Consider the following 27,865-nt stretch of genomic DNA (forward strand, 5'->3'; position numbering starts at 1 on the left):
TCTCTGGCTCCTCTGCCCCCCCCCACCTCGGCAGCAGCCACCCGGAGCACAGGCACCAGGCCTGCCAGCCGAGTCATCCCTGCTCACTGCGGTGCACGCACGTCGTGCTCAGTGGCCCAGGCCAACCTAGATGTGTGTGGGGGGGGGTGTGATTTTCCGCCCCTCACATGACGAACTCTGTGTGTGTGCCCACAGAAAGGGCTCCGAGTGCCACCTCTGGCACCCGTGCCATCGGTTCGCCATCACTGGTCTATTTGATCCATGCCCTGGATTACTAAAGTACATTTTTGTTTTGTCTCGTCAGACTGTTTTGATGCTTTATGGCCTATAATAAAAAAAAACAAAAACTAGGTTTTATACAACTTCCCTGCCTGGTCATAGTTACGCGTTACTGCCATTCTGTGACCGGTGTTTGACAAGCCTGGCCTACTATACCCAGTAGATAAAATTCTAATGTACGCCTTACATCAGACAGATGAAAATAGATATCATTGTTTCACAATAACTATCTGGGACCTTAGCCTCTTTAAAATTACCCTAATTCACTTGCTAATGAGCTGAGCTGTTCCAGAACTTGTAGAGCTGTGGAACCACCTTGTAAAGTGTTTTGGTTTTATTGGGGCAAACTCATTTCTAGGAAAACTGGGCGTACAAAGCAAAGTGTGTATAGCAGAAAGGGTATACTCATGATGCTTATAAACGAATGGCTTGTGGTTTGTAAAAGTTGGAGGTGGAGAATCAGTGTGTTCTAGCGAACAGAGAGTGAGGCTCGGAGCAGGGAGACCCCAGTTCAAATCCCCACACAGCCGTGAACCACCTTGGCAGACCCACCGTTAATCTTTCTCCAAGCTAACCTATTTTCATAAGGTTGTTATGGGGATGACATTGGATTGTGTGGTGTTATGATGCACCGGGATCATTAGAGGAATGAGGGAACTCAGATGTGATTTAAAAAAAAAATGCGTATTTTCAATGAGAGACTGATGTGAGCCTTGGAGTTCTTGCTGTAAATTCACCCCTCCCCCCGGCTCTTAAAAGCAAATTTACCACCCCCTGACCCTTAATGTGTAAAGTGCTCTCTGCCCCCAAATCATATAAAAGATTGGGGTCTGTGTAGGGTGTTATTTATTTTATTTATATGTATTTTTATCCCACACTATATCTGATGGCCTCAGGGCAGGTTAGAACGTCAAACTCATAAAAGTCGTAGCGTTGAATGCAGCCTAAAAACAATCCGTAAAGCTTGTTAAAAATTCATAAAACCTGTTTAAAAATTGATTATATTACCAAAAAGGGGGAAAATCATCTGTTTGGGCAAAGGCCAGGGAAATAGGTGCATCTTTACCAATTTTCTAAATGCATATAAAGAAGATGCTTGACACGCCACAGGATGGAGATGGTTCTATAATTTCGGGGCCACCACTGAAAATGCCCTCTCTCATCTCCACCTTTTTTTAACCAATGATGGTAATCGTCAGTGGTGGGATTCAATCGGATCAACCACCGGTTGCCCCCTTCCCCGCCGCGTGCCTCCCCCGCAGTCCACTTACCTGGCTGCTGTGCCCTCGGCCCCCTTTCCGATGTCGGGTGGGGGAAGGTGAGGGAAGGTGGCAGCTTCGGGGGGCCGCTGTGGGGGGGGCAGTAGGGGGCCGGTTGCCTACTGATTGGGCTGTACGCCTCTGGGCTGTTGGCGTGGCCTTCAGGGGAAGCCGGCACAGGCCTCTCCCAAAGGCTGTGCTGCCAACCTAGAGGCACACGACCCAATCGGTGGCTGACCTGCCAGGGTGGTGCCATGGTGGGATTCAGCCGGTTAGTTACCGGTTCGGTAGAACCGGTGCGAACCGGCTGAATCCCACCTCTAGTTATAATGCCACCCGAAGGGCTTCATTTGCTGAACGTAGGACATTGGCAGGTTGATATGACAGAAGGCATTCCTTTAGATATTTGGGGCCCAAGCCATGCGAGAGCAGGGACTGTATCACATCATGTTGCTGGGGACTGCCACTTTTGAATGCTCTCTGACACAAATGATTTTCATACAAGTGAAAATCATCCTATCAATAGCAGACTGGACCAGGTATCCTAGGTTGGTTATTGGGGGATTTTTCTACAGGCCTCAAGACAGCTAGTCTTGATGAAATCAAGCTAGTCTGACCTATCTACGTCAGGGTGCACACTGGGTAGCCTTCGACAATCTTCTTTCTTTCTCTATCCCCTCCTTCCCTATTTTTGCCTCCTCTGCTATAAGGAGATGCTAGTACTGACCGACCTTATAAGATTGCTGTAAGAATTATAAGGAACATGTAATGGAAACACACACACACACACCCCACACACAGTGTGTTACAATTCTGTCTGAAACTAAATAGAGTGCAGGCTAAGATGTATCCCTTCCTGTGCTTGATCACAGGTATGAAGGATTTGCAGGAAGCAATTGTTAAACAAGGCAGGGTGTGTGTGTGTGTGTGTGTGTGTGGAGGGGAAGAGAACAAATATGACAGCGTTACAGATATAAATGTCTTTTTTTCTGAGAGACAGAGGTGTGAGATTTGTGCACATATGTTGTGCTGAGAAGAGACGTTCTATTTGTAACCCGTTCAGTGCAACCGCAGACAGCTTGCAAGTTGTCGACAACTGATTGTCCTCTCTCTTTGTCTCGAATCCCAAGTGGGTTTCTTAGAATCGGCGGTTGCTTAAAAATTATATAAACGTTTAAAAGCATGACCTACCAAAGTGTGTGGCTCTTGTTGTGAGCTGATATCTAATTTTGAACCTGGCCCAGGTGTACCGATCCAAAGATCGATATAGTGGAGCCAAGTATGGATTGGGGAGATGTTTTGGCAAACCTGGACTGGGCAGGGGGCTCCATTGTCTGCAGAAGAGAAACATAAAAAAGTTTGTGCTGAGATGTCACGAGACTACCCTATGATATCTCAGTAAACTGTGATCTGTCTGCGATTGCTTTGGCAATGTAAAATGGCTGCCAAAATTTAATGGACTATTCTCCGTCTCAGGGAAAGATGACAGTGCGGTTGTGCATGCTGTGGCAGAAGTTGCAGCGGCGTTTCCACAATTTTAAAGTAGTGCAGATACTCTTTTAGTGTTAAGAGAATCTTAGGCTCATTCCGCACATGCAGAATAATGCACTTTCAAACTGATTTCAGTGCTCTTTGAAGCTGTGCGGAATGGCAAAACCCACCTGCAAACAGTTGTGAAAGTGGTTTGAAAACGCATTATTTTGCGTGTGCGGAAGGGGCCTTATTTAAGTGCCTGCGTCAAAACCATTATTGTGTGCAGCATCAAATGTCGAACTTTGATAAAAGAGCCTTTATATTGCTCCGGATGGCTAGTGGCAAGACTTGTCTTTTGGTAAAACCTTTATCACAGTGATAGGACATTTTCCCCTCCTGGCCAGTGGGCAATCCTAGATTTTGATGGTCATTTACTTTACGTCCAGTCATCTGGGGCAGAGCGGGCCCCAGCCACGAGGCAGGGCCTTTTATAGACCCTGCCTGGCCCATTCTTATGACGTGCTCTTATGACGTCATCCAATCAGGCCCTGGCCTTCGCAGATGTACGAAGCCGGGTCAGGCCCCTGTGCATGTACGGACCGGGCCTTGCATGCCGCGCATGCGCGGACCAAGCCCTGAGGCTTCCCCGGCCCCCGTGCATGCGTGGACGGGCCGGGGAAGCCCTGCAGCCCACCCAGAACCCGGCAGATGACCCTCATTGGCCCCCTCTCTCCTGCAGCGGTGGCCGCGGGCAAAGCGCAGCTGTTCTTTACTCTGGGGCAGGGCTGTGACTCTACAGTAGAGCTTCTGCTTTGCATGGAGAAGTTCCCAGGGTCAATCTCTTACATCTCCAGTTATGAATCAGGCAGTAGGAGATATGAGACTCTGTGGGCAGCGACTGCCAAGCTGAGTAGACAATACTGACTTTGACGGACAGATAGTCTGATGCAGTATAAGGCAGCTCCATGTGCTCATGTGTTCTGGCTCTGGGAAATCTGTGATGTGTTGTGAACCTTTGACTGGTTAAAAGAGAGACCTGATGCTGTTCAGGGAGGGCAGAAAACAAAACAAGGGAATCAGAACCCAACAGGACGCAAAGCGACTTAAGACACCATTCTCCCTTGCCATTGCTTTCACACCCTGCATGTGAGCTCCCAAAGGCACCAGGTGGGCTACTGCGAGTCGCAGAGTGCTGGACTAGATGGACTCTGGTCTGATCCAGCAGGCTCTTCCTTATGTTCTTATGAGGTCCGAAGGCACCTGGTGGGCCACTGTGAGTAGCAAAGAGCTGGACTAGATGGACTCTGGTCTGATCCAGCAGGCTCTTCCTTATGTTCTTATGAGGTCCCAAAGGCACCTGATGGGCCACTGCGAGTAGCAAAGAGCTGGACTAGATGGACTCTGGTCTGATCCAGCAGGCTCTTCCTTATGTTCTTATGTTCTTATGAGGTCCCAAAGGCACCTGGTGGGCCACTGTGAGTAGCAGAGTGCTGGACTAGATGGACTCTGGTCTGATCCAGCAGGCTCTTTCTGATGTTCTTCTGCTTTATCTATTCAGCATCTCTGTAAGGTGGACTAAACTGAGATTATGTAATTAGCCAGCAGACTTCCTTGACAGAGGGAGGATTTGAACCTGAGACTCCCGGAACACAGCTGGACATTCTAACCACTATACCACATGGTCTCTGGTGCTTCAAGGAGCAAAGGTGATAGGCACTGAGACCCATGACAGCCAGTGGCTTTGTATGGAACTATGGCAGGGAATTATTCCATCTTCTCCTTTTCTCGCTCCTCAGCCCTATAGGCGCAACATCTTCCATCCTTTGCTTCATCTTGTTCCAGACTACGAGGAGGCAGATGGTGACCTGCCCGTCATTGCTGTAGAAGCAAATTCTTTCTTTCTTTCTTTCTTTCTTTCTTTCTTTCTTTCTTTCTTTCTTTCTTTCTTTCTTTCTTTCTTTCTTTCTTTCTTTCTTTCTTTCTTTCTTTCTTTCTTTCTTTCTTTCTTTCTTTCTTTCTTTCTTTCTTTCTTTCTTTCTTTCTTTCTTTCTTTCTTTCTTTCTTTCTTTCTTTCTTTCTTTCTTTTCCCCTCTACTTATTTCATCGAGGCCTACAGCTGAAATGGGTCTGGAGGTGTTGGAGATAACGGAGAGGTCATGCTTGTCTGCTGGATAAATAAAACTGAACTGATTGTACGAGAGCTATTTTTTGCGCTACAAAATCTGTTTCAGGGGGAAAAAATCCTGGAACTTGATTTGTCATTTGTTTCTTGGCAGCAGAACTTGCCGGGAGCCTGTGGACACGCTGCCACTCATTTTTGGCAAGCACAACGTGTCTGCTTTGTAATCTGCATTCGTACATAATCAGTTTCAAGTTGTTTTCAATAGACGCCGAGTGTAAAATATTTTGGATTAAACAGATTGCATTAACTTTATGTAACGCGCTCAGCTGCCATCTATAGCGCGCAGCAGGCCTTCCGTTGCAATTGCGACTGCCTGTACGGATCAATCCAAATTGCTTTATACAAGTTTTATGACCTCTCTCTTGGATTTGGAGCGGGGAGGGGAGATCAAGAGGACTTCAAAAATTCAAAGTCTGCAAGCAGGATTTTCATATTGTGCCGTATTTTAAAAAATGTGTGCCGTATTAAAAATACAAAGAAGAAGAAGAAGAAGAAGAGTTTGGATTTATATCCCCCCTTTCTCTCCTGCAGGAGGCTCAAAGGGGCTGACAATCTCCTTGCCCTTCCCCCCTCACAACAAACACCCTGTGAGGTATGTAGGGCTGAGAGAGCTCCGAGAAGCTGTGACTAGCCCAAGGTCACCCAGCTGGTGTGTGTGGGAGTGTACAGGCTAATCTGAATTCCCCAGATAAGCCTCCACAGCTCAGGCAGCAGAGCTGGGAATCGCAAACCCGGTCCCTCCCAGAGATTAGATACACCGCAGCTCTCTAACCTCCTACGCCACTGCAGCAATTGCCGCAGGATGAAAAGAACTTTGCCAGTAAGGACTCAGTATCTGTGACATCAGTCCTGAGCAGGGCATGTCCAGTCAACCTTACAGCTGTCTGTGATTTTCCTCCCCAATTTTAATTACTGGAAAAAGAGAGCTCCATAAGACATCCACTAGGGATGCTAGCTGTAGGTTGGGAGATTTCTGAGCTTTGGGGGTGAAGCTTCAAGAGGGTGGCATGCTTTGGAGGACAGTGTGTCTAAACCACAGCCGGGATTAAAGGCCATAGACTCCAGCTGCCAAAGTAGTATGTTATTTTCTAAGCCAGAATGGTTGGTATAACTGAATCCTCATGGGTCATCCTGGGAGATCAAAGTTGTAATTCTAGGAGGTCAGTTGGCATTCAGTTGGCAAACTGAATGAGGCCCAATCCACAAAAGCTCTGGGCTTAGCAGATAAATTCCAAGCAGACAGTAGTAGAAGAAGAAGAGTTTGGATTTATATCCCCCCTTTCTCGCCTGTAGGAGACTCAAAGAGGCTGACAATCTCCTTGCCCTTCCCCCCTCACAACAAACACCCTGTGAGGTAGGTGGGGCTGAGAGAGCTCCGAGAAGCTGTGACTCGCCCAAGGTCACCCAGCTGGCGTGTGTGGGAGTGCACAGGCTAATCTGAATCCCCCAGAGAAGCCTCCACAGCTCAGGCGGCAGAGCGGGGAATCAAACCCGGTTCCTCCAGATTAGATACACGAGCTCTTAACCTCCTACGCCACTGCTGTATGTGATCAGATTTTTTCCAGCACTGCTTTTTATAAAGGAGCGATTTTAAAATTTGAACGCATTCATCCTCTGAGGTGCTTGGGTCAAGTATGCCCTCTCCTCACAACAACTCCGCATGGTAAATCGGATAAAGAAACAGAGATTTGGTCAAAAGTCAACTTTGAGTTTCATGGCTGGGTAAAAATTTTGAACTTGGATCTTTCCAACCCTAGTCCAACACCAGCCTTGTCTGTTTATAGGAAGTTCTGTCTGTGGAGCAGTTGAAGATTGTAGTGTTCTGATTTCATTTTTCTGTAATGGCATACTCTAATTTTATTGGATTGTTATTGCCGAGTGATATAATGTGAGAGTATCACACTGGTGGATTCCGCGCGGCATAAATATAACGTCTGGAGGACATTATTAAAAAGATCAGTTTTGGCATTTTGTGTTCCCACAGCATGGGAGAACACTTGCATTTTACCTGCCTGCTGTACGGAGCTCTTGTCAGTTTCACAGTGGTGCCTACTGTTGTGTGTGCTACAGCAGATATGAAGATTGCCCACAGAGGTTTCCTCTGCTTGCAGCTCATCCACATGCAATTTTGCTGTAAAAAGTCGTTAAATAAAGTTTGTGTTGCCTAGCAATCTCGCACACATGTCACTTTCCCTTTTTTTGTTGTTTTGAGGGGGATGTCTGCGAAGCTACGGCAACACACATATTTGCATATTACATCTTCTCTGGTAGGGTTGCTGTAGCTTCCCAGACATCCCCCTCAAAACAAAAAAAAAGGAAAAATGACATGGGCGCGAGATTTTTCGGCAACACAAACTTTATTCATCTACTTTTGACAGTGAAATTGATCGTTTATAAGCTGCAAGCAGAGGAAACTCCATGGAGAATCCTCACGGAGAATCTGCTGCAGCAAGCAGCGGCAACAAAAGTAAGACATTTGGGTAGAATAAATAAAGCATTTGCAGTGAGCAGCAGTGGCGTAGGAGGTTAAGAGCTCGTGTATCTAATCTGGAGGAACCAGGTTTGATTCCCAGCTCTGCCACCTGAGCTGTGGAGGCTTATCTGGGGAATTCAGATTAGCCTGCGCACTCCCACACACGCCAGCTGGGTGACCTTGGGCTAGTCACAGCTTCTTGGAGCTCTCTCAGCCCCACCTGCCTCACAGGGTGTTTGTTGTGAGGGGAGGAGGGAAAGGATATTGTAAGCCCCTTTGAGTCTCCTGCAGGAGAGAAAGGGGGGATATAAATCCAAACTCTTCTTCTTCTTCCTGCTGGTGTTCACTAAGCACGCAGGAATTGCCTTCAACCAGGGTTGAGTGAAAAGGATTGATTATTTAGCAATTTTTGAAAAACACGGGTTGAGAGGAATATAATGGGTTGAACTCATTTTGGGGAAGAGAGCTGTGCAAAGTTCTCCTCCAAGATGCTTTTTATAACATCCTAAAGATGTTATATTTGTGCTGTGTGGAATTCACTACCGTTCGCACTAGTCTTTATAAAATTGTTTTTATAAGTTCTGTAATTTGCTCTTGAGTCTCCTTAAGTACCCCAGACAATAAATGAAGCAATAAAGTAAATAAATAAAACCATGGACAGATAGAGTCTTGAGGGAAGGCTGAGGCCAGCAAACAGTATGGTGCAGTGGTCAGAGGGTCAGAATAGGATGTGGGAATCTCAGGTTTGAACCTGCTTAGCCATGGAAACTTGTTGGGTGATCGTGGACCAGTCACACACACTCAGCCTAATCCACCTCACAGGGTTGTTGTGAAAATTTAATGGTGAATAGGAGAACGATGTAAGCTTTTTTGGGTTCCTGTTTGGGAGAAAGGTGGGGTACAAATGAAGTAAGTAAGTAATAACAAATTACTCCAGCACTGGTCAAAATCGTATTGAGAACTCAGGTTCTTCTACTTCACAGTTGGTTTCAGTGTGCTGTCTTTTTGCATATTCTCAGAACGAAAATTCAAGAAGGTCTCGAAAAGCTAAGTAAAGTGAAGCCAAGCGGTGACACATACATGCACGAAGGACTAAAAGAGGTAAAAATTGTGAAACATCTAGAAATTTCTCTTTTAAAAAAATGTGTCAAGCTAGAACATAATTTGCCATGAGACTGAATGTAGCGTGGGGCCTTTTTCAAGGCATCGATTTCCTGTCTGAAGATCTCCTCTTGTCAGTCTGCCATTCAGTGCAATGAGCCCTCAAGCATCTTTTGCCAAGGGTCCCCTTACATTTGTGCAGGGGTTCACAATATTTTTGAGCATGCAAGCACCTTTGGAATTCTGACACAGCATGGTGGGTTCAGCAACAAAACGGCTGCTACAAAATGGCTGCCTCAGGAATCAGAGCCCGCCCCAAAATGGCTGCCGCAGTTTTCCTCAGTCGCATAGTAAAGATACTTGTACTGTGGTGGCAGTGTGTTTTAAAAACTGACACAGCCAATCAGAAGCCGTGCTGAGTGAAAGTCCCACCTGGCCCTGCCCACTTTTAAAAAACATTTATTGGGTGGTAGAAAAGATGCCACGGCATCCACGGGGACCATAGTGGAAACCCTTGTCCTATTGGCAAACTAGCTGCCATGTGGCCCGCGGTATTGGCTTTTCTTCCCTCCTCCAACCCTGGATGAGGAGAGGTCAGTTTGGAGGGACTTCGGTGCCGTGTGGTGCCGTCCATGAGTCCAGTGCACCCATTGGTGGGTAGTGTGTCGTTGCGACATTCCATCCCTTAGTGAATTATGCATGAAGAGATTTCACCTAACGTTGGTGTATATTTTAACCAAAGCTGCATATTTTAATTCAGTTTATCACGTATACTCATAATGTTTTGATATAATCGTTGACATGTTTGTGATGCCCCACGGCTACATACAAATAAATTCATTCTTTCTTTCTAGTCCACCTGTCACACCCGTCTTTGGCCCATTGCTAATATTCACTTCAGTCGTCTGAAATGTGTCCTTTGTCTTTCAGGCAAACCAGCAGATTCAAAATTTACAAGGCCATAAGTCGAGTAGCATCATAATTGCTCTGACAGATGGGCTACTGCCTGATCGGGTCCCACACTATACAGAAATACAGGTGAGCTCCGTTAGGAGATTTTGATCAAAACTCACATGGGTGGTTTTTATACCCTGCCAAGTGCACAGACTTTCTTTTCCCCTCTCTGTCTCCGGAACAGGCAGACAAATCCAGGGAATTGGGAGCGAGAGTTTACTGTGTCGGAGTCCTTGATTTTAATCAGGCCCAGGTAAGAGGAATCCATTGTGATACTTGTTTGTGTGTATGTGTGTAAAGTGCAGTCGAATGGCAGTGGACTCGTGGTGGTATTTTCAAGGCAAGCGATTAAGCAAAGGTGGTTTGCCATTGCCTTTCTCAGCAAAGTCTTCCTTGGTGGTTTCCCTTTTAGGTACAGACCCAGTTTTTCTGAGACCTGAGAAGATTGGACTGTATGATACCATTCCATATCCTGTTGCAATATTCACAATACACTATATCAGGCCAACTAGGTTCAAGTATCCCGGTGTGCAGCCGCTTCCCTGACCCATGCAAAATGGGCCTAAGTGATGCGAGTTCAAGTCCCCTCTCACTGTGAAATTCAACTGGGTCATCTTTAACATTCTTTGCCTAGCTACTTCACAAGGTTATTGTGAAGATGCCAGGAAGGAGCAGAGAGCTATGAAAATGGCCTTAAAGTTCTGAGGATTTTTATCTTGAGGATTAAAATGGAATGAATAATACAGTAATGAGCTATATCCCGAGTCCTTATTTCATATCCGGAGTTCTTATTTCATTGAGCCAAGCACTGTCTGCATGGACTGGCAGGCAGATGATGGGTGAGGCCCAAATGAGATCTAAATGCAACGAGATCTGATATAAATCATAAATACACACCAATGAGAGCAGCCCGCACAGCTGGAATGCCGCTTGCTGTTTTCTTTTCTTCAGCTCCCGCTACTGAAAAGATGTGCTTTTTGAGTCTTCTGTTTTTGACTTTAGAAGCAGCTATAAAGAAAAATGGCACGCGAACGGCTTCCGGCTGCTTCTATGTCACTTACCTTTTTTTCTTTGGACCCTTGCCATAGATTTTGAAAGACTGCCTGTGCGGCATGCATTTGCTTTGCAAAACATATTTGTGTTTACTTCCCCAGCTTGAAAGAATTGCAGATTCAAAAGAGCAAGTCTTCCCCGTGGTTGAAGGGTTCCAGGCCCTCCACAAGATAATTAATTCCGTGAGTAGCCAAGAAAATTCATTTTACATAATTCTTTTTTTCCCCCAAAAAAACCAAAATAAAGTTGCATCTCTGTCTTTTTTTTTTTACCAAGGTCTGAACCATAAAACTTATTTAAGGCCCATTTGTAAAAACATCTCCCTTCAGCTCTTCTCTGTAGCCTGTAAAAATATGCAACAAAATAAGTATCTTGAGGGTCAGAGTTTTCTAAGTGGAACCGGACCTTTTGCTCTAAAGTTGCTTGAGAAAATTTGGACCATTGATTAAAACAGGGTACAATCCATTTTTAGTCTCAGTTGGGACATGTAAAAGGGTGCTGAAAAAGGATATGTATCAAGGAGTCCACTGACTGACAAGTGCATCTATAAGCCATCTGTACTAAACTGATCACAGGGGGGAAGGGCAAGGAGATTGTAAGCCCCTTTGAGTCTCCTGCAGGAGAGAAAGGGGGGATATAAATCCAAACTCTTCCTCCTCCTCCTCCTCCTCCTCCTCCTCCTCCTCCTCCTCCTCTCTTCCTCCTCCTCCTCCTCTTCCTCTCTTCTTCTTCTTCTTCTTCTTCTTCTTCTTCTTCTTCTTCTTCTTCTTCTTCTTCTTCTTCTTCTTCTTCTTCTTCTTCTTCTTCTTCTTCTTCTTCTTCTTCTTCTTCTTCTTCATCATCATCATCACATAAAATGGTCCACGGTGGATAGAACAGGAGTTTTGTGGTCACTTGTGGTTGCTATGGGTACTTTTGCAGAATAATGCAGAATAATACACTTACAATCCACTTTCACAATTGTTTGCAATTGGATTTTGCTATTTTGCCCAGTAAAATCAAGCTGCAAAGTGCATTGAAAGTGGATTGAAAGTGCATTATTCTGCATGTGCGGAAGTGCCCTATGTAGTGCTGCCTTCTCTGGATCAACTTTCTTCTGGGCTGGCTGAGTGGGGAAGATCAGGAGCGTTCTCTCCCATAACCCGTAGAGCTGAAAAAGAATTAGTATGCATTTGGAGTGAATGCCACGTCTTCCATGCTGAAATGCTTTAAAAAGGAGAAGTAGCATTTGCATATATCTATTACAGGAGCAAAACTGTATTAACAATTTTGCCTTCCTCAGCTTCTAGCTTGGTGTCATCTTTGTGGTGTTACAGATAGCAGATGGAACAAATACTTTTGGGCTGTGTTTGTGGAACACGGAATGTTACTTTCCTTAAGAAGATCTGGGGTGTGATAGCTGATTTCCCCCCCTCTGTTTTAAAATCAGAGCTGCAAATCAGAGCTGTCTTTCCCCCTATGTCCCTACTTGACCCCTGCGGTCAGCGGAGGCAAATTTGCTGGTGGTCCCCAGCCCCTCAATTATGTGGCTGGCCTCCACTCGGGCCAGGGCTTTTACTACCTTAGCCCCTGCCTGGTGGAACACTCTTCCACCATCAGGGCCCTGCGGGACCTTGGACAGTTCCACAGGGCCTGTAAAATTGAATTGTTCCACCGGGCTTTGGGGGAGGCTGGCCCCTAATTTGCCATCCCTTACGAACCCCTGTATAACATCATACTTGGTTCATTTTACTGTGTATTTAGCCCCCTCCCAGGAGTGTAGAAGCTCCTTTTCCGAATTGCCATCTGTTGTTAAGTCTTTGTTGTTATAATGTTTTAAATAATGGTTATGATTTTAATATATGTAACTTAATGTATTTTATTGTTGTACATTGCCCAGAGCCCTTCGGGGGTGGGTGGTATATTAAATTTGACAGACAAACAGATAAAAATGAGAATCCTTTTACTGAGGAAATCAGAACATTATCACCAGTTCTGCTTATTCAAATATTTATTTATTTTAATTACCTGAAGTCTGTCTTTCTCACTCAGACTCAGGGATGCATTACGTAATGTAAGTTAGTAAAATCAACAGGATGAGAAGACATCTAATAAACACTGTAATGGGGCCGGGATTGCAGGAATCTAAATAATACAACAGTGCGAGAAACAATACACAGAAATGGCAATATAATGCAGTGAATGCAAGATAATAACATGCAGCAACAGTTGTTTCTTGTCACAGTTAAATCTTTATTAAGAGCAGCAGGGAGATTTAAGGTTGTAATTTAAATAATGGATATAACTGTATTGATCTATATGTATAGTTTGGTTTATAAAATGACCTGCCTTCAGCCCAACTATACTTGGGAAAGGGCGGGTTATACGTCTAATTAATAACAACAATAACAACACCAATATATATTGTTGCTTATGTAGGGATTATTTCAATTCTGTTAGTTCTTGGGGATGAAGGAGGTATTTATTTAGACATTTATAAATATTTATGGAGGAGATAATTATTTAGATGTAACATTGATTTATTTGGTACACTTAAATGCTGCTTTTCATTCAATCGGCTTCCACAGTGGTTTACAATTCAAGTCAGCTTGTTTTTTTAATTTAAAAAAAATGAACACCAGTTGCTGAGATCTTTTTTTTAAAGGACAAGCTTCACCCAATACTTCATCATCTGTTGTATCCTTGTGGAATACTGACAATACTGGGTGGTTTGTAAGTGGGGGAAGAATCCCAGTTGTTAGCTTTCCACACTTACCCATACCTTCCAGCAGCTGGTAGCTCCTCTTTCTGGACCCTTTGGTGTCCCTGTTTGGGAGGGGTGGAACTAGAGGCGTATTAGGGAAAATGTAGCCCGGTGCAAAATCTGAGTTTTCCGCCTCCCCCCCCCCCCCCATGGGTGGCCACCCTCTCCCACCACAACCAAACAACTTTTTTTCACCAGGTCAGTGTATGGATCCCGGGGGGGGGGGAGAGGAGAGGTGTGGGGGCGATTTTCTGCCCCCACGTGACTAAATGACTGCAACCCAGGGACATTTGACCCCATATGTTTCCCTGGGCAGTACCTCAATGGGCTGGATTCAATGGTAGAGAATCTGCTTGGTCCCAGGTTGAAACCCTGGCATCTCCAATTAAAAAGGATCAGGTAATAGGCTATGTGAAATACCTCCACCTGAGACCCTGGAAAGATCTAATCTTGAGAACATGGACCTTTCAATGGAAGTAACATAGGCAATGCAGATCTCCTTCCTTAGGATAGACACAGTAGGGTGGTCCCGCACAGGCCAAATATAACAGATTCATGCAGTGGTGGGATCCAAAAATTTTAGTAACAGGTTCCCATGGTGGTGGGATTCAAACTGTGGCGTAGCGCCAATGGGGCTGGGCGGGGCACGACGGGGTGTGACCGGGCATTCTGGGGGCGGGGCATTCCTGGGCGGGGCTGTGGCAAGGACGCAGCCGCTGCGCCGGTCCTTGGTTGGGAAATGAATGCACGCAGGCGCAGGCTGCCACGCACGCCGGTGCACCTCCTGCTAGACTGCTTCAAGTTCTGCGCGCTACTGCTGAGAGTGAGCTGATGGCAGGTAATTCAAGGCAAAAATCAAGTGGCAAAATCACCAATTAGTAACCCCCTCTCGGCACACACAAATAATTAGTAACCTACTCTCGGGAACCTGTGAGAACCTGCTGGATCCCACCTCTGGATTCATGGATGTGAAAAAAGTGTTATGGGGGAGAAATTCCCACTGAACTCGCCCCCCCCCCAAATGCTTCTAACCCAGAATATTTGACTGAGCCCCAGGTTAAATGAACGTCGCTAAATTAGTGACTTTCCCCCCTTTAACCTGGGTTTTACGCTCTTCTTGCTTGTCTGTGTGAACTACAGCAAGCAGAAAGTGTTCTATTTCCTCCCCCCTTTCTATCCGCCATTATGGTGGAGTCTTCAGGTAGCCGCCATTAGGGTAGATTCTCTAGGTGGCCGCCATTTTGTGCCAGTGAGAATGTGTGGGGGATTCTCGGGTGGGGAGATTCTCAGATAGGCGCTCCAAAAGGAAACACAGCTTTTCTTGTGCGAACCATACCGTGTCCTGATGCCGGGATCCCAGCGATCCCAGGTGGCCCTTGCGCTCACTGTGCAAATGATGACACAGAGAGCACAGGTTAATGTAACCTGTTTGTGTTGCCTGCATAGAACAGGCCACAGTCTTCTGTCTATTGTACTTAGAGTAATGACTGTACTTAGAGTTTTTGCTGAGACTCAAAGCAGATTTGGAGATGAATGGGAATTTATTGAAACCATTTGTATCAGCCGGAGGCTTTTGAGAGGCCTGGCACTAAAAACGGAGTACAATAAAACCTGGAAATCCTTAATTGAAATAGCATGGTGCAGGAGCTGCACTGAAACAAAAGCCCGTAGTAGCTTTTGCGCCAGATGGCAAACTTGGACGCAAGCCCCAGCAGGCACTTCCTTCCTACTTACGGCACCCTTTACAAAGCCCTGAGCAGCCCCACCTGAGGAGGCCAAGGAGGGCTCTACTCCCAATTTTGATGGCATCACCTTGGCTTTCAAACACTCCACTTCAGTGATGGCGAACCTTTTTGAGACCGAGTGCCCAAATTGCAACCCAAACCCCACTTATTTATCGCAAAGTGCCAACCCGGCAATTGAACCTGAATGCTGAGGTTTTAGTTTAGAAAAAAACTATTGGCTCCCTCTTCCTCCACCCCACCCGCTCGAGCAGGGGCCAGCCTGCTCTAGCCTCTAGCAAGTCCCGTGTGCACCGCTCTGTGCCTCTCTAGCAGCTCTGCCTCCTCTGTGCCCCCACCCCCCAGGCAGCAGCCACCCAGAGCACAGGCACCAGGCCCGCCAGCCAAGTCCTCCCTGCTCACCATGGTGCGCACACGTCGTGCTCAGTGGCCCAGGCCAGCCTAGATGTGTGTGTGTGTGTGTGTGCCCACAGAGTCCAGTAGACGGACATGATGAACTCTGTGTGCGCGTGCCCACAGAGAGGGCTCCGAGTGCCACCTCTGGCACCCATGCCATAGGTTCGCCACCACTGCTCTAGTTGAAAGCCAGGGTTGGTGGCTGAAATTGAGTGTCCTAAGCAGCCGCAAAAGGATATTTTAAAATGTGTGGCTCCAGGAGGCAGGTCTTTTCCCTCCCCACAGCCGTTGCCAAGACAGGAGTCGAACTGACCTTTGGAAATCATGATTGTCCCGGGTATTGATCTGACTTTTTGATTGCTTTTGTACTGATGCTTCTGATGGTCTTTATGTTGTTTCTGCCTTAGTGCTGACCGACCGGGCATTTTAAAAACTCTGTTATTTATTCCTAAAGCTTTACGATGTTGTACGGTGCTAGCTTTTGTTTTTTGTTTTCTGACCGTGTGGTAATTTTATGGGCATGTCCTGACCACTGGCTGAGTTGGCGAGGTGTGCAAAACCTTTCTCCTGTATTGTGTGTCCCGACTTGAGCTGCCAGGCAGCGACATCAGGTTACAGCTGGTAGCGGAGTCCAGTCCCAGAATCAGGTTTCAGGGTCAGAAGTCCGGTCCAAGGGTCAGAAGAATGCACAGAATCCACACGTCAGAGGAAGTGTGGCAGCAGTCACAAACTTTGTTGCGTCCAGGCTGGGATATTCTGTGAATCCGCTTGATATAGGCTCTTCTGCAGAGGTGGGCTCCAGCAGGTTCTCACAGGTTCCCGAGAGTAGGTTACTAATTATTTGTGTGTGCCGAGAGGGGGTTACTAATTGGCGATTTTGCCACGTGATTTTTGCCTTAGTTACACCCCTCCTCTCAGCAGTAGCGCGCAGAACTTGAAGCAGTCTAGCAGGAGGTGCACCGGCGTGCGTGGCAGCCTGTGCCTGCGTGCATTCGTTTCCCGCCCAAGGACCGGTGCAGCGGCTGCGTCCTTGCCACAGCCCCAGAATGCCTGGCCACGCCCCCGCCCAGCCCCATTGGCGCTACGCCACAGTTTGAATCCCACCACCATGGGAACCTGTTACTGAAATTTTTGGATCCCACCACTGCATCTTCTAGCATGTCAGGCTTCATCCTGCGAAGACTCTGGCTCTCCCTGCTGCAGAAAGTGCCTTCTCTGAACTAGCAAGTGCGCGCTTCTTTGTTTAATATGCAACAACTCCCTCTGTCTCTGCCTTTGCTGACATGTGGGCTCAGGTGAGCTAGGTGCTCGAGTCTCCGCAGCTGGAGCAGGGCTTCTGCAGGCATTTCTGGCTCTGAGTTTTGACCTGGCTGTTGTTCACCCTGTAAAGCCTGCAGGGGCCCTGGCTGCTCCAAGCCCAGCCCTTGTTGGTTCCCAACCTGGGTCTGGGCTTACTGGGCTCATGCCCTGAAGACTCATCACTCTCCAGGGGATGGACCCTAACATTGTGGCTCAAAAGCAAAAGAAAAAAGTGACCTTGGGCCAGTCACAGTTCTCTCAGAACTCTCTCAGCCCCACCTACCTCATAAGAACATAAGAAAGAGCCAGCTGGATCAGACCAGAGTCCATCTAGTCCAGCTCTCTGCTACTCGCAGTGGCCCACCAGGTGCCTTTGGGAGCTTACATGCAGGATGTGAAAGCAATGGCCTGCTGCTGCTGCTGCTCCTGAGCACCTGGTCTGGACAAGGTGTTTGTTGTGGGGAGGGGAAAGGAAGGCGTTTGTAAGCCCCTTTGAGTCTCTTTACAGGAGAGAAAGGTGGAGTATGAATCCAAACTCTTCTTATTTTTGTTGGTTTCCAGTTTGATTTAAGGAAATCCATCTTTGCCTGATTTGCCGGTTGAACACAGCTGGACCAATTCCCATGGGTAGCAAAGGTGACACAGGATGGTCTAAAGAGGGGTACATATTGCAATTGTGGTATTACACTGTTGATTCTATTCCACTGGAACTGGTGGCTGGGATTGCGGACTGTAAACATACTTTGTCTTGGTTGTACTTGGCAACAGACCTTGTCACACTTCACTCATTTCTAGAGAAGTACAAACTCTCCTATTCTGTCTTTTCTCACCCTGCCTCACTCCAGATTAAGTGTCCAGTAGACGGACGTTTTCAAGTGTTTTTTCTTGGCTAAACTTCAAATAGTGGGCCTTGGGGTTGGTTGCAGGATACTACCTCTCTTCGTTTGCATTTTCATAAAGTTGATAGAATATGATACAGAGAAGTTGGGATTTGGATGCTGTACGCTTCCATTATTTTTTAAAGAATAAAATTACTGCAGGGTTGTTAACGTTCAGCACTTATGCCTTCTTCTCCCCCCCTGTAACTGCGCTGATGAACTTTTGCAAGCTTTTCTGGCGTTGTTAACGTCTCCAAACTTCGCAAAGCAGTTGGATGAACACGGAGTTGTCAGGAGAAATAAATCTCAGTGGGAAGTTGAATGGCTTAAGAAGAAAAAAGGCTGAAGGCAACTTAGTTATCCGATCAGTAATGGTTTACTGATCTAGTTTGGCTGATAATTATCTGGAAGTATGGCTTCACAAGCAAGTGGAATAAATGCTCTGGCAATGTGAAATTTCAGGGCTTGTGAGTATATAAATTGCCCTCTCTTTCCCCGCTTTTCTTCCAGAGATACCTCCTTACAGATGTGAATTCTTTATAAAATGCTCTCTGGATTGAATTGAGAAATGTTTTTCTGTTAGAGAGAGATGATAAAGGGCTATATCAGAAGACCAGCGTAGGAAGACTTGGATTCGAATCCTCCCCTTTGCCATATGTTTAATGGGTATCTTTGGGCCAGTCGCTTCTAACCTACCTTGCAGGTTTGTTGTGAGGATAAAATGAACCCTCTATGCTTCCTTGTGCTCCATTAAAATAACCGGATCTGAAGCTCCTTATGAAATAAAAAGCTTTTTACCCTTTAGATAAGACTTTAGCCTGTATGTTCTTGGCCACCAAGGCAAACAATAATACTTGTCTAAGATTGTTTCTGGTTGCACAAAGGGAAGGGACTGAAGCCAATTTTGTATTTGCTCTGTGGCACTGATAAGAACAGGTTACCACATGCATGGGGGTTTGTGAGAATGCACAACTCCTGTGTGATTGTGTTCTGTCTGAAACAAGGTGGGTACCCCACACCTAGTCTGTGCACTCTGGGATGTGTGGTACAGGTGTCCGTAGCATTTGTTGTGTGTGGCTAGAGGCCATTAGAATCAGGTAGAGCCTAAAACATAAGTCAATATAACATCATTTAAATAACTGAACCTGAAGCTACGTATCAAATAAAACACTTTTCACCCTTTAGAAATGACTTTAGCCCAGTGATGGCGAACCTTTGGCACTCCAGATGTTATGGACCACAATTCCCATCAGCCCCTTCCAGCATAGCCAATTGGCCATGCTGGAAGGGGCTGATGGTAATTGTAGTCCATAACATCTGGAGTGCCAAAGGTTCGCCACCATGGCTTTAGCCTGTCTGTTCTTGGCTGCCAAGGCAAATGACAGCACTCTGAAACAAACGAGTAAGTGTCAGAGAGAAGAAAAACTAGCATCTCCTTTGAAACCTTGCAAGAGCACCATGAGAAATATTGCTCAGGACTCTGTTTGCAGGGGGCAAGACAGAATATAATGAGGCACATTTTGCAGAACCGGAGCTACGTCGATAGCTTAAATAGTGAAGAAGAAGAGTTTGGATCTATATCCCACCTTTCTCTCCTGTAAGGAGACTCAAGGTGGCTTACAAGCTCCTTTCCCCTCCTCTCCCCACAACAGACACTTTGTGAGGTAGGTGGGGCTGAGAGAGTTCTGAGAGAACTGTGACTAGCCCAAGGTCACCCAGCAGGAATGTCGGAGTGTGGAAACACATCTGGTTCACCAGATAAGCCCCTGCCACTCAGGTGGAGGAGTGGGGAATCAAACCTGGTTCTCCAGATTAGAATCCACCTGTTCTTAACTTCTACACCACGCTGGCAAAGTATTCAGGGAGTAGTGACTGGCAAGGAGAGCTGTTGGCATGGTCTGGAATCAACTAGATGCAAAGGCTCTTCTGGTATTGCAATGGATCATGCTAGAGTAGACAGGTAGGACTGTATGAGTCTGTAGCACTTAAACAAAACAAGACTCCAGAAGAGTCTTAAAATCTAGTGATAGATCGTAAATGTGTTATTGGCAGAGGTGGGATCCAGCAGGTTCTCATAGGTTCCCGAGAGTAGGTTACTAATTATTTGTGTGTGCCGAGAGGGGGTTACTAATTGGTGATTTTGCTACATGATTTTTGCCTGAGTTACGCCCCTCCTCTCAGCAGTAGCGCGCAGAACTTGAAGCCGTCTAGCAGGAGGTGCACCAGTGTGCGTGGCAGCCTGCGTCAGCGTGCATTCGTTTCCCGCCCAAGGACCGGCGCAGCGGCTGCGTCCTTGCCACAGCCCCGCCCAGCAATGCCCTGAGTCCTTGCCACAGCCCCGCCCAGAATGCCTGGCCACTCCCCCATCATGCCCTGCCCATCCCCATTGGCGCTATGCCACTGTTTGAATCCCACCACCATGGGAACCTGTTACTAAAAATGTTGGATTCCACCACTGGTTATTGGACTCCAGTTTTATTGCCGGACGTGATCCCAAAGAGTCTGGGCACTGGTTATGAGCTCTTTCTTAGGAGTACGAAGTATAGAAAGGGCCACAGGATTCAGGATGGGGTACAGCTGAGGGGGTCACACTAGACAGGGACTTACCAGCCATCACCATTGTTTTAAAGTCACCCAAAGATGCTGCGAGGACCACATTCTCACAAGGCCTGCGGCACGTTCGACTGAGGTGCTTCCCTGGGCCTTCTTGGGTGCCAAAACAGTGATATTCTGGCCCTTGCAGCCTTTTTAAAATGGTGTCCTCATCCTCTCGGCAGGTACAAGGAAGCATGTCTCATTCGGCCCCTCGGGACCCTGAGAGCAATAGAGGTGAATCCCTCGTGTGAGGCCTGTTTTGCTGAACTCTTTACGCTGCATTGAAACTTCTCTCCCCCCTCCCCCCAATTTCACAAATTTCTGCAAGAGGTCAAGAACGAGAAGCGCCGGCCACAGGAGAAGTGCCGGCCACCATGTAGGTATCCCATCCCGGTGACGGTTGTCTGAAAAGGAAATCCACTTAAAGGGAGCATCGGATTACCAATTATGAATCCCCTTAATTGGGACATTTCCTGAAGGAGGAAAATCTGCTTGGTTTGTATGGCCGGTCGGCCGGGCAAGCCAGGAAGCGAGCCATTAAATCTTTAAACGGGCGGCGGAGGAGAAAAGAGGCATTAAGTGAGCTCTGAGGAGAATTATTCTGATTATATCATCCTCTGCCTTAATCCACATGGATAGCTGAATGCTTGAGCCGCGGTTTGCAGCGAGGCTGGGCATGAACACGTTAGGGGCTCCTCTGCATGCGAGCAGCGGCGAAGCTGGACATGACTGTGCGGAGTTGTTAAAGCGACTCAATGGACCGGAAATGGAGCCTTTCACTGTTCCTACCCTTCAGTATTGTATGGGGCTTAATTTGACATCCTCTGACATATTACAAATCAGATAATGTTCCGGTGCGGAGAAGGATGCTCGATGAGCAGTGACTTGATGGTTCAGGTTCCAGGTTCCCCCCGCTTTCCTCTCCCGCTCACCCGTGTGCATCTGCGCACGAGCTTTTCGATTCAGATTGGACTTGGCAGCTACCCCTAAACTTCTATCCGTTGCATTACATAACTGGTATGGTAAACTTTCCTAACAAAACCTTAACTCCCGTGCGCGGTTCTCGGTCTTAGCTCTCTGCTTCTGACCCCAACACCACACGCCGCCTCCTCCCTCGGTGACTTCCAAGGCTTAATTAGAATCACAACTTGCTAAAGTTCGACTGCTGCCTGTCTCAGCAGTACTCCCGGGTACCTGCCTCTTCAAAGCGAATCAACTGCACAGGCAGTGGAGCAGCAGTGGCGTCGGAGGTTAAGAGCTCGTGTATCTAATCTGGAGGAACCGGGTTTGATTCCCAGCTCTGCCGCCTGAGCTGTGGAGGCTTATCTGGGGAATTCAGATTAGCCCGTGCACTCCCACACACGCCAGCTGGGTGACCTTGGGCTAGTCACAGCTTCTCGGAGCTCTCTCAGCCCCACCTACCTCACAGGGTGTTTGTTGTGAGTGGGGAAGAGCAAGGAGATTGTCAGCCCCTTTGAGTCTCCTTACAGGAGAGAAAGGGGGGATATAAATCCAAACTCCTCTTCTTCTAAAATGTTTTTACCTTTCCACCCAGGGCTATGTGCAGCCTTGTACTTTAACATTATTTTTTGTTATCGTTTGATAAAATATAAACGCTGTCTAATGGGTATCAAGTGATGCAACATTATAAAACATAGCAGCTTACAATCAAATTATTATTCAGAGTGAGGTTTTCCCATTTAAGCAAAAACCATGGAAAAAACTCACTGTGTGTAAAGCACGCAGCCATGAGCTAACCACTGCATGCATAAGTGGCCGTAGAAGACAGGTTTACTTAGCCGTAAGGATCGTTACAGCCCCTTTTGAAACTGTAGCTTATGACATCTACACTGCTGTACGTTATATTGTAATAAAGCAATTCTCTTTTACCCTTCCCCTTTTCTTTGAAATCTTGCTTCCTCCTTCCGATGATGTTAAAAAAAGGTTTCCTCTTAAAATCATGTTACCTTGAAAAGGCTTCCTCTTAAAATTGCATTGCCTTAAGCTGAAGGCAGGAAAAATATTTCTTCTACCTTGGTAACTATGGAACTTCTGGAACAAGAGAAGGAAATACGTAAGAAGAAGAAGAGTTTGGATTTATATCCCCCCTTTCTCTCCTGCAGGAGACTCAAAGGGGCTGACAATCTCCTTGCCCTCCCCCACTCACAACAAACACCCTGTGAGGTGGGTGGGGCTGAGAGAGCTCCGAAGAGCTGGGACTAGCCCAAGGTCACCCAGCTGGCATGTGTGGGAGTGTACAGGCTAATCTGAATTCCCCAGATGAGCCTCCACAGCTCAGGCGGCAGAGCGGGGAATCAAACCCGGTTCTCCAGATTAGAATGCAACTGCTCTTAACCACTACACCACTGCTGCTCTTCATGCAGCAGTGGCAAGCGGAGGGGTGGAACTGGCCAGAAGAGAGGGCCAGGGGCTGCCTGTATCTGCCTGGCAAACAGGGAGAAGAAGAGAAGAAGAGTTGGATTTATATCCCCCCTTTCTCTCCTGTAAGGAGATTCAAAGGGGCTTACCCTAACCCTTCCTCTCTCTTTCTCCCTTGTTCTACTTTGTTCGCCTGCTGTACTGACGTAACCTCAGGAAGTGGTGTAATTGTTTTGGGCTCCCTCTGAGAGTACAGATGTTGCAGAGCTGTGAGAGAACATCCTCACTCCAAAGCTGGATGTAATATCTTGGCTGCTCTCGTAATTTGTTTCCATGTCCAGCTGGCTGGGGATGAGCTCTACTTAGGGGGCATTGGTAGGATTAGCCCTCAATCTGGCTCCCAGCTTTGACAGGTCTGTCAGATTCCTGGTTGCTATTGATGGTGGCCGATAATACCATAGCAGCTGACCTGCATAGCTCAATCTTGCCTGATCTTGGAAGATAAGCAGGGTTGTCCCTGGTTAGTATGGGAGGCTGCCAGAGAAGCCTGGAATTGCTACGCAGCGGCAAACAACAGCAAACCGCCTCTGAATGTTTCTTGCCTTGACAACCCTACAGGTTTTTCAGTCCGCTGTGAACATAAGAACATAAGAAAGAGCCTGCTGGATCAGACCAAAGTCATAAGAACATAAGAACATAAGAACAAGCCAGCTGGATCAGACCAAAGTCCATCTAGTCCAGCTCTCTGCTACTCGCAGTGGCCGACCAGGTGCCTTTGGGAGCTCACATGTAGTATGTGAACGCAATGGCCTTCTGCGGCTGTTGCTCCCGATCACCTGGTCTGTTAAGGCATTTGCAATCTCAGATCAAAGAGGATCAAGATTGGTAGCCATAAATCGACTTCTCCTCCATAAATCTGTCCAAGCCCCTTTTAAAGCTAAGTCCATCTAGTCCAGCACTCTGCTACTCGCAGTGGCCCACCAGGTGCCTTTGGGAGCTCACATGCATGATGTAAGAGCAATGGCCTTCTGCGGCTGCTGCTCCTGAGCACCTGGTCTGCTAAGGCATTTGCAATCTCAGATCAAGGAGGATCAAGATTGGTAGCCATAAATGCGACTTCTCCTCCATAAATCTGTCCAAGCCCCTTTTAAAGCTATCCAGGTTAGTGGCCATCACCACCTCCTGTGGCAGCATCTTCCAAACACACATCACACGTTGCGTGAAGAAGTGTTTCCTTTTATTAGTCCTAATTCTTCCCCCCAGCATTTTCAATGAATGCCCCCTGGTTCTAGTATTGTGAGAAAGAGAGAAAAATTTCTCTCTGTCAACATTTTCTACCCCATGCCTAATTTTATAGACTTCAATCATATCCCCCCTCAGACGCCTCCTCTCCAAACTAAAGAGTCCCAAATGCTGCAGCCTCTCCTCATAAGGAAGGTGCTCCAATCCCACAATCATCCTCGTTGACCCTTCTCTGCACTTTTTCTATCTCTTCGATATCCTTTTTGAGATGTGGCTGGATGGCCGGAAAGGAAAGCAAGAAAATACCAGAGCAACAACAAAAAAGAGATTATCAGGAGTTGGAGGAATGTTTGGGGGGTGGCTGGAGTAATCTGTCAGCAAGTAGATCTGGAGATGAGGCAAGTTTGGCGTGTGAGGCGAATAGAGTAAAAATCCGGAGAGGAAATAGTGGGCCGGAAGACTGGAACTGGGGCAGAGGAAGATGGGCCAGGTGCAGAGAATGGTCCTGCTTTACGGCCTTAACCTTTAGTGTTCGGGATTATTAATTCACTAGCAATAAAGCCCGTTGTGCAAAACAATACAACAGGCTCTAGAAAACTGCTGATGGTGGGTTCAGCAGAGAACCAAGATCTCTCCAAATCAGTCACCAGAGTTGAAAATTCCTTTGTATGCACAAATCGCCAGAACCCGCAGCCTTGATTCTTCAAGTCACAGGGGCTGATGGGAACTGTAGTGCATTGCCATCCAGAAGGGCCCGACCCCTATGGCTCTTGGATGGTAATGCACTGTGATTCCCAGCAGCTCCTGCGACTTGAAGAACTGAGGCCCCTTCCGCACATGCCGAATAATGCACTTTCAATCCACTTTCAGTGCACTTTGCAGCTGTGCGGAATAGCAAAACCCACTTGCAAACAATTGTGAAAGTGGATTGAAAGTGCATTATTCTGCATGTGCGGAAGGGGCCTCAGTTCTAAAGGGGAAAGTGTCATCCATAAGCATCCAAGAGGATCTGTCCTTCCCAGATGCTCAAGCATTACACTTCACATCAGCTCCTGCTTTAAAAGGCGAGTTGCCTGAAACATGCCGGGCTTTTACATGATAGGATTGGTCTGAGTCCAGAAAGAGTTTCATGCAGCTTCCAGCCAAAGAGTCATGACCTAGTGGTGGATCATGTGCTTTGAATACAGAAAGTTTCCAGGCATCTCTTGCTAAGAGCAGGTGCCGACCTTTCCTTATTTGAGATGCTCTTTCTTTATTTGAGAGCCTCTGTTGGTCAGAGTAGGACGGTGGTCCTGAACTACATGGACCCATAAATAAGGCAGCTCCACCTGTTCAAAGGTCAAACTGAGACCCAATCAAGATGCTTCAATAACAGTACAGTGTCTAGATCGAGGGAAGTAATTGTACCACTCTGCTCTGCATTGGGCAGGCCTCCAACTAGAGTACTGTGCTCAGTTCAGGGCACCACAATTCAAGAAGGATATTGACAAGCTGGAATTTATCCAGAGGAGGGCAACCAAAATGGTAAAAGATCTGGAATCCATGCCCTACGGAGAGAGGCTTAGGGAGCTGGGGATGTTTAGTCTGGGGAAGCAAAGGTTTAGGGGGGGACATGATAATCATGTTTAGATATTTGAAGGGATGTCATGTCGAGGAGGGAGTAAGCTTGTTTTCTGCAGCTCCAGAGACTAGGGCCAGGAGAAATGGGTTCAAGGTGAAGGAAAAGAGATTCCACCTAAACATCAGGAAAAACTTCTTGACAGTAAGGGCTGTTCGACAGTGGAATTCACTACCTTGAAGTGTGGTGGTGTCTCCTTCTTTGGAGGTTTTTAAACAGAGGCTGGATGAACATATGTCAGGAGTGCTTTGATTATGTGTTCCTGTATTGCAGGGGGTTGGACTGGATGGCCCTTGGGGTCTTTTCCAACTCTATGATTCTATGATTTGCACACCAGTCTGCAGCCAGCACTTGTGCTGCTTCTATGGGCAATGCTGAGTAGTTTTGTGTTTCAGTTATGCAAACCTAAAAAGTGGGCAGAGCATAGCTTGGCTGTCTACAAGTGTGATAAGCCTTGTGCAACTTGCAGAAATCCTGCAACACTTTTAGGGTGGGTTTGAGAGTGTTAGGTCAAGCTGCTAAGAGGTTTGAGTTTGCGTGGATTTTATTCCTTTTCCATGGCTCATTCCGCACATGCAGAATAATGCACTTTGAAACTGCTTTCAGTGCTCTTTGAAGCTGTGCGAAATAGCAAAATCCACTTGCAAACAGTTGTGAAAGTGGTTTGAAAACGCATTATTTTGCATGTGCGGAAGGGGCCCATGTGTGTTTTATAGGAGTATTTGTTTGTGACACGTCTGCTGTCTGAGGAATTTGGTAAGGAATTCAGTTTATTTATGGTTTCCACCGAATCTTCCATTCAGGCAAATTCAAGAGCCAATCTTAGCTTAGGCACTATTTCTTAGGCACTATTTCTACCTCATAGGGTTGTTGTGAATAAAATGGGGGAAGTAAGAACCCTGAGCTCTGTGGAAGAAGGGTGACTTTAAAATGCACAAAGCAGAGAGAGAAAAAAGGGATTGCAATGACTGTCCACTCTCCTCAGAAGTGCATATTTTTTGTCACATGATGTGCATTAGAGTAGTTCATAGGATCATTCCACTTTTCTGACACTGTGGCCCCTTCTGCACACGCAAAATAATGCATTTTCAAACCACTTTCACAACTGTTTGCAAGTGGATTTTGCTATTCCGCACAGCTTCAAAGAGCACTGAAAGCAGTTTGAAAGTGCATTATTCTGCATGTGCAGAATGAGCCTGTGTTTCACTAGTACACAGCAGAACTGAGAATAATGCAATGTTGTTAGTAACCAAACAGAAAATAACATCTGTATGGGAACATTAAGTGTTCCCCAACTGCCGCACGAATTTTCCAGTCTTTGAAATGCTTCATATAGCAATAAAACTTAATATAATTTGTATGTGTTGAATTGTTGTTATTGTTGTATTCTTGGCATGCATATTGAAGGCTGTGGAGCGCAACAGAGATGGGCGGGGTACCGCCTTGTCTTCTTTAGCAATTAAGGTTTATGTATCAACTGCTGTGGTCTTGACATGAAATTGAGCTACACTGAGGTTTTTAAATGTTGAATATTTCTTCACTTCAAGGCAAGGTTCAAGTAGAATGGCCTTGAGGGACGTTTGGACTTAAACACGCTCTCTATCTGTCCCTTACATATGGTGAGTGAATTGCAACGTAGTCCTAAGTAAAGTTATAATTAGGTGTTGTGGGTTTTCCGTGCTGTGTGGCTGTGGTCTGGTTGTTTCTGATCCTAACGTTTTGCCTGCATCTGTGGCTGGCATCTGTGCCAGCCCAAGATGTGGGTGGAACATTAGGAGCACAAAACCCTACCAGACCATGGCCATACAACCCAGAAAAACCACAACACCCAGTTGATTGTGACTGTGAAAGCCTTCAACAGTACTTTAAAGTTACATCCTTATAAGACTGTTGATTTTTAAGTCCGTAATGAATTCCCCCCCTTCAGCTTTCTGTTCCTTGTTCCCTGAACCCAGCTGTGTCTTCATGCATGATTCAGGGAACACTGGCTGACTTTAATTTTCTTTTCCTTCATCCAGCAGAAGGAACCCTGAAATGATTTCTCTGCCTCCCCTGATTATTTTGGGGAGTGAATGGAAATAAGCTCTGCCTTCCTGCATTATGTTCCTGCATTGCAGGGGGTTGGACTTGATGGCCCTTGGGGTCTCTTCCAACTCTAGGTTTCCTCTTCAAAGCAGAGAACAACCACATTGTGTCTTA

The 27,865-nt window shown here is 46.5% G+C and overlaps 1 protein-coding gene across 1 annotated transcript in view; it reads left to right on the forward strand.

Annotated features, from left to right (window-relative positions):
* ANTXR2 (ANTXR cell adhesion molecule 2) overlaps nt 1–27,865 on the forward strand; it is a 177,750-nt gene that overhangs the window by 20,657 nt on the left and 129,228 nt on the right. The window contains exons 4-7 of the mRNA XM_048509653.1: nt 8,686–8,767; nt 9,698–9,805; nt 9,906–9,974; nt 10,876–10,956. Of these exons, the coding sequence (XP_048365610.1) occupies nt 8,686–8,767; nt 9,698–9,805; nt 9,906–9,974; nt 10,876–10,956 (340 nt within the window). The remainder of the gene's footprint in view (nt 1–8,685; nt 8,768–9,697; nt 9,806–9,905; nt 9,975–10,875; nt 10,957–27,865) is intronic.

This window comes from Sphaerodactylus townsendi, linkage group LG10 (genome assembly GCF_021028975.2).
Source record: "Sphaerodactylus townsendi isolate TG3544 linkage group LG10, MPM_Stown_v2.3, whole genome shotgun sequence".
In the NCBI taxonomy this organism is placed as follows: domain Eukaryota; kingdom Metazoa; phylum Chordata; class Lepidosauria; order Squamata; family Sphaerodactylidae; genus Sphaerodactylus; species Sphaerodactylus townsendi.